Source organism: Tupaia chinensis, unplaced genomic scaffold, assembly GCF_000334495.1.
Source record: "Tupaia chinensis unplaced genomic scaffold, TupChi_1.0 Scaffold000217_1, whole genome shotgun sequence".
NCBI classification, from domain to species: Eukaryota; Metazoa; Chordata; class Mammalia; order Scandentia; family Tupaiidae; genus Tupaia; species Tupaia belangeri.
The window spans coordinates 1,502,214-1,508,751 of record NW_006159692.1 but is presented as its reverse complement, the minus strand read 5'-3'; the positions used below and the strand labels follow the sequence as shown (position 1 = coordinate 1,508,751).

At 45.7% G+C, this 6,538-nt stretch overlaps 1 protein-coding gene across 4 annotated transcripts in view; it reads left to right on the top strand.

Moving 5' to 3' along the window:
- The window catches only part of LIPA (lipase A, lysosomal acid type), a 38,718-nt gene that overhangs the window by 17,825 nt on the left and 14,355 nt on the right, over positions 1–6,538 (top strand). For all 4 annotated transcript variants that reach the window (XM_006147613.3, XM_006147612.3, XM_014587519.2 and 1 more), the window contains exons 4-5: positions 3,862–4,060; positions 6,244–6,353. In XM_006147613.3, the coding sequence (XP_006147675.1) occupies positions 3,862–4,060; positions 6,244–6,353 (309 nt within the window). The remainder of the gene's footprint in view (positions 1–3,861; positions 4,061–6,243; positions 6,354–6,538) is intronic.

Here is a 6,538-nt window from a genome sequence, read left to right as displayed (position 1 = left end):
AGCAAGGCAGCGGGGGACATGTTCTGTGTGTCAGACACAACGGGATTGGGATCCAGCTCCCGTGGTACTAGCTCTAGTTCAACCTCAAACGAGTTATGTGGCCTCTTCACCGTCATTCTCTCTTGTGTTCAATGGGAGTGGTACCAGCTTCCTGGGATTTTCAGCACAATACCTACAGTATTTAAGCATGCAATGATAGCTAGCTGTCATTTCAGTCAGCCTCTCTCAGCAAGGTGAAGAGAAATCCAACTAAAAGAATTCACGGGGAGGCCAGCAGGCGGTGTGGTAGTTAAGGTGCAGGGCTGCCAATGGTGGACTGCTGCTTGCGGCCAGATCTTGACAATCACAGCGGGCATGTGTGTATGTGCATGCCCAGAATCCTAGGAGGAGAATGGAGGGGAAGAGATTCAGTGTGGTCATCCTCCAAGAGGATGATTTTTCACTCCTAGTTGCTGCTGGGAGAAGCCAGCAGGCCAGGCTCCAGTGCCCTGGTCTAATCAGAACGCTTTTGTGTTCACTCAGTGTCAGAGGGAAGGGCAAGCGGTTTCACCCCACTTGTGAAGGTTTTCCACAGGTGGTTGGTTGACATTTTCTCTCTGTGGATGCTCCGTCACGCCCAATGGCATCATTGGCAGTGGACGGCGGGTGGTGATCTCCTTTACGTCCTCTGCCTCTCCATCCTCAGAGGGGCCCGTTTGTTCCGGGATGAAAGGAAACTGGCTCAGCCTGGAAAGATGTGTGCCCCCTTCAGTCTTTCACGTCCGCTCTGTCCCCAGGTGAGATAGGGCCTTGAATTTTGCCATGGTTCCCAGTCTGGCCACACATTAGACCCACCTGAGGAGCCTTTCGTGAGTATTTAGGGTCTCTGGGCACACACGTCTGTGTCTTCCCAGAACCCTTTGTGGGGAAAACTGTCTCTCTGAAAGTCCAGCTTACTTACCTCTCCCTCTGGCTGAGCAACTTCCTTTTTCTTCTGGACTTGCCTGGGTGGAATTCTTTCCAGCCAGGCTAGAAGGCAACTGTGCATCTGTCTCCTCCACGAGGGTGGAGTTCCTTGGGGGAGGGACTGTGTTAACCTTCGCTGTGTCCCCAGCATCTAGTGTAGTGGCTAACACTCAGTGGGCAGCAGAGAAGCTTCACGCGGAAAGGGAGGTGTGTTTCGATGCTCACCTTGGTTTTCTGACTCTGAGTGCAGTGCTGGGTGTGCAGCCAGTGGCCAATTGACAGTGTTCCTGTTGAATGAGGAGCATAGTGTGTGGTCTCAGGCGGCTGCAAGGCCACACTGTTCATCACACACATTTACTGGTTGGGCCAGCCCTTTCCTCACCTGCTGGCATTTCCCATGAGAAAGCAGCGTGGCCTGCAGGGCCCTTTGCAATTCTTGGCCCAAAGTAGAAACGTCTCCAAAGTGGATATGTCTACCTTTTGAAGAATAGATTCATTGTTTCTTTACAGTATGCTGCTGTTGAAAAAACAAATCTAGTGTCCGTTGAACTTTGTATTTAACTTGAAGTGAAAGATGGGAGGGCCCACACAACAGAAAGAAGAATTAGGGGAGAAGTGGCATGGATTTATTCCCTTTCCCCATTAGAGATGTCTTAACAAAGCACCAAGTTTTGTCTATTCTCTCGCTCCTTGAAAGCTTTGCTGTCTACTCTGATGTTTAACAAGGGGTCTGTTTGAGTGTGCACACATGTGTGTGAGCACAGCTGTCTTCTTTGTCCCTGTGTGTGCACTCTCATCTTGTGCCTGAGTACCCGTGGCTTGGAGTTGCAGTAATGAATACCCACAGATAACCCCTTAATGTGAGTGGTGTATCACAATTTCAACATAACTAAGCTACTTTTTTTTTTCTCTTTACTGTTAAACATGGATTCTTTACAACCCAGATTGTAGTAGTGGTTGTTGTAGACAAAGCCATGCCACAGGCTTACACTGTATAGGGCCCACATAGGAGCTTTGAGAGACCTTTCCATGAAGTGTAGAATGAGGGGCCTGGGGATGTTCAAAGAAGTCCCTTTAAAGGATGAAGCAGCCCACCCCCCCCAACGCAATGCCTGACTCCAAAGCCCCCCCCCCACGAAAAGCCGTGTGCCAGAGCCGATAGGCGGTGTGGACAGATGTTTGTAAAACAAAGCATTAAACCACCTTCAGCAGGGTCTTCTGGGTAGCACTCGTGGGAGCTGGAACCTGCCCTTGGGAATCCAGGAGTTATTTATTGGTGGCCTTAAAGGCTTCCTTGGTGTATCTTCAGCCTGCAACTCCCATGTTTCTCCTTTGATGCTCCTAGGATGTCAGAGAGGAAAGTACGAGACTTCAGGGAAATCTTAAACATTCCCCTTCAGAAAAAGACCTCTGTCTCCCCGTCCTGCCTCAGGCCTGGCATGGCCACCTCATGCATTCTCTTCCTCCTCTGCTTCCTCTCCCAGATATTCCTCCCCCAGGACTCTCTAGAGTTTCAGATCACTTCTGCCTTTCTCAGTTCTCATCCCTGAGATGTAAGCTAAGCAGCCCTGTTTTCCAGTGTTAACTGCAAAGGCACAGATTGGCACAAATACCACGGAACGTGGCCACGGGTGGTGCTTTCCTTCTGACGCACTCCATCTCTCCATTCCAGAGGACAGAGCTGTTGGATATGACCTGTCCGATAGGGGCGTCTCTGCTGCTGACCTTTTAAGGTCAAGTGTTCTTCCTCATGGGTCAGTCCCAAAGTCCCTTGACATGCTGAAGACATAGTATGAGCAGGGAAGTCCTCTTTCTAGAAAATGTCCCTGCAGCACTAGTGAGGCAGAGCCCCCACATCGCCCAGCTCCCAGCATCACTCATCCCACGTGGCACAGTTTTAAGAGCATTTTTAGTGTAAGAAATTGCCGAATTGTCTGCTGAAGTGACTGTCCCATTGGCCTTCTTAGAAGTGGTGGGTGAGAGTTCCCGCTATCCCGCCCACGTTCAGTGTTAGGTATTTTCAGATTCTCATCATTCAAATAGGACTGAATATAGTGGTATCTTGCTATGTGTCATCTTTCTCTTTCTTTCAGTTTATTTTGCTAGCAATCATTGGGAGAAACACAATTACTTGAGTAAATTGTAGAAATATAAGTTCTTAAAAAATAATGGGACCAGTAGGTGGCATAGTGCTTAAGGCACTAGACTCCCATGTGGTCAACTGCCATTTGAGTCCTGGACCCAGTGGCTTGAATTTATGCCAGGTGTATGTGCCCAAAATCCTGAGAAGAGAATGGAGGAGAAAGGACTGTGGCATGGCTAGCCCTATGTGGGGTGATTTCTTGCTTTCTGTCTCTTTGGCAGGTACATGTGCCCAATAGCAAAAGTCTCTCTTTAATATATATTTATATAAAAGTAATTTTTGGTAGTTAAGTCAGTGTGTATTGTTACTAGACATGCAAAAATAGTCGAGTTTTGCTGCTACCTTGTCAGCACTGTTTTTTTTTTTTTTTTAAATCCTCTACTAATTTCATATAGGGATACTTTACTCTTTAAAAAAATATTTATTTTTTTTTATTTGTTCATTTATTATTATTTTTAATTTGCTATAGGGCACGTGCGCTCACCATAGAAAGAGAGAGAGAGAGAGAGAGAGAGAGAGAGAAGGAAAATGAGAAAGCAAGCTGCCAGGTCCGGGACTAGAACTGTGGTCAGCCATGTTGGAGTGCAGTGCCCTCACCACAATGCCACTTGCTGTAAAAATAAAAATCCCATGGGGATACATGGCTCTTAATATTTTTATCATTTCTATTTCATTATTTGCTCTGGGGTTTTGTATGAATTTTCTGTTTAGTAGCAGAGCACATTTGTCTGGAAGCTTGGTGCTACTCCCTCCTAAATGTGAATGTTTTTCAGGTCCCAAACAAGTTGCCTTCCTGCAGCATGGCTTGCTGGCAGACGCCAGCAACTGGGTGACAAATCTGGCCAACAGCAGCCTGGGCTTCATTCTGGCCGACGCTGGTTTTGACGTGTGGATGGGCAATAGCAGGGGAAACACCTGGTCTCGGAAACACAAGACTCTGTCAGTCTCCCAGGACGAATTCTGGGCTTTCAGGTATATTTGAATTGATTATGACAGGGCTCTATTTCCTTAGTGCTTTTAAAGCAGGATCTTTAGGGAAGAGGCAGATGGATGGGTAACTGTGAAATCATCTGAGAGGGGAAACTGATATCTCCCGAAGGGTTTAAAGCCTTGCTAGAAATTTAATAACTAGCAGTAAAGTGAATGATAAGTAAATGGTTGTATTAAGAATTATTGGGTCATTGGAAAAGTCATGACACAGTCCTGCATAGAAAGATATAGAAAAGTACATCATGATTTTCCTGATGACCTAATAAGTTCAGGGGCCAGGTGGTGGCATAGAGGTAATGCAACTGGACCCACCTGGGAAAGGTCCTGTGTTCACATCCTGGGACCACCCAAACATACTGGGTGTGTGCATGCATGCCTGTGATTTAAACCAGCCGAGACTGGGGGGTGGATTGCAGTGTGGAAACCCTGTTGGGGTGTCTGTCTCTGTGTCTCTCTTTTTCCCATGAAAGAAAGGAATACATAAATAAATAAACTTTCTTTTTTTACTATTTTTTTTGAGAGGTTTTTGCTATAGGGCACGTGCACTCACCAGAGAGAGACAGAGAGACAGAAAGCGAGAAATCACCCCCAGGGGGGATGGCCATGCCGCAATCCCTTCTCCTCCATTCTCCTCTCGGGATCTTGGGCACGCATGCACACGCGCCCGATGTGAGTTTTAAGCCACCTGGTCTGGGACACTAACCGTGGTCGACTACGTGGGAGTCCAGCGACATAGCCATTACGCTAACTGCTGGTCCCAATAAACAAACTTTTAAGAATCAAGCTCTCTGGGCTCAGCCCTAGTTGGTGATGTTATGGCTAAACATAACAAGAAGGTAGGAATCATAGATAAATCATGGGATCCACTGTGATGGAGAACGGTCAGAACCATTAAAATGAGCCAGCACGCCAAGTACACTTGCTCCTTCTGTGGCAAAACCAAGATGAAGAGACGGCTATGGGGACCTGGCACTGTGGTTCCTGCATGAAAACGGAAGCCGGTGGGGCCTGGACCTACACCATCACTTCGGCTGTCACAGCACAGTCCGCCATCAGAAGTCTGAGGAATAGAAAGACCAGGAGAAGCCCCACAGACATTTGAAACATCACTAGCCTGCAATAAATGGGTCAATTTATGTAACAACGGCAACAACAACAACAACAAAGACTCAAGATTCTTTTGTGTTAGGAATTCTTACGTTACTGAGTTATTTTGGCATTCTGGTGGCATGGGGAGTACAGGGTAAGTGTTGTCCTATAACCTGCCTCCCGCCTCCATAAACGTGTACTATAGATGTTCACTTTTATTTGTTCCAGAAATTCCTCCTCTTCTGTTTCTTACTCCTGGCCCTACCAATTATGTACTGTATGACATTAGACATATTGTATGAGCAACACATGGCTTCATTATCTGTAAAATGAGGGTGACAGACACCTACCTCATAAGGTACATTGGTGGCTTAAAGGTGAAGTTACAGGGAAAGGGCCTTCACAGATGTTTAAATGCCTGGTAGGAGTGTGTCGTTCCATGGCCTGATACACATTCCTGGGTTCAGGGCTGTGTCTCAGAACCTTGTCTCAGAAGAAGTCTGCGATGATACCTCCAGGCTTTCTTCCCATCTGTAAACCCACAACCTTCCTAATGACAGGAAATGGAAGAATGAGAGCTCTTACGAGAAGACGCGTATTGGGATATGCTTATTATTCCATTGTTTGCAACAGTAAAAAGCTAGAAACTACTCCAAGCATGTCTGCAATGAACAGACAAGCAACAGTGTGGCACATTTACCTCGCAGAATGAGGACAAGCACCCTACAGCTCGCTGTGCCAACGTGGATGAAGTCAGATACGAAGAATGCGTACTGCATAATCCTATGTGTAGAAAAACAGAAAGGGTTTTATGTGTAGAATTTCAAATTCTAAAATTTTCAAAAGTCTTTCATTTACGGTGTGAAAAATTAGAATGAAAGGTACCTTTAGGGCGCACAACTGGGAGGAACTCCAGGGGGATTCTGTGGTCCTGGTAATGTCCAGTTTCCTGAACTCAATATTGGTTTACCCAGTAGGTTGATGATAATTCATCAAATGGCACATGTAGTATTCAGGTGCTATTTGATTTTCTGTACTAGTTCAATAAAATGGTTCCTTTTTTTTTAAAATTACAGTTATGATGAGATGGCAAAATATGACCTACCAGCTTCCATTAACTTTGTTCTGAATAAAACTGGCCAACAGGAACTGTATTATGTGGGTCATTCTCAAGGCACCACAATAGGTATGTATGTAATTGAGAGGTTGACATGATCTCTTTATTATAGAGTTTGGGTTTGTCTTTAAATGTGAAATATATTAAAAAAAAATGTTCAAATAGGTTTTTTTCTTCTTTTTTTGGAGAGGTTTTTGCTATAGGGTGCATGCACTTGCCAGAAAGAGAGAGAGAGAGACAGAAAGCAAGAAATC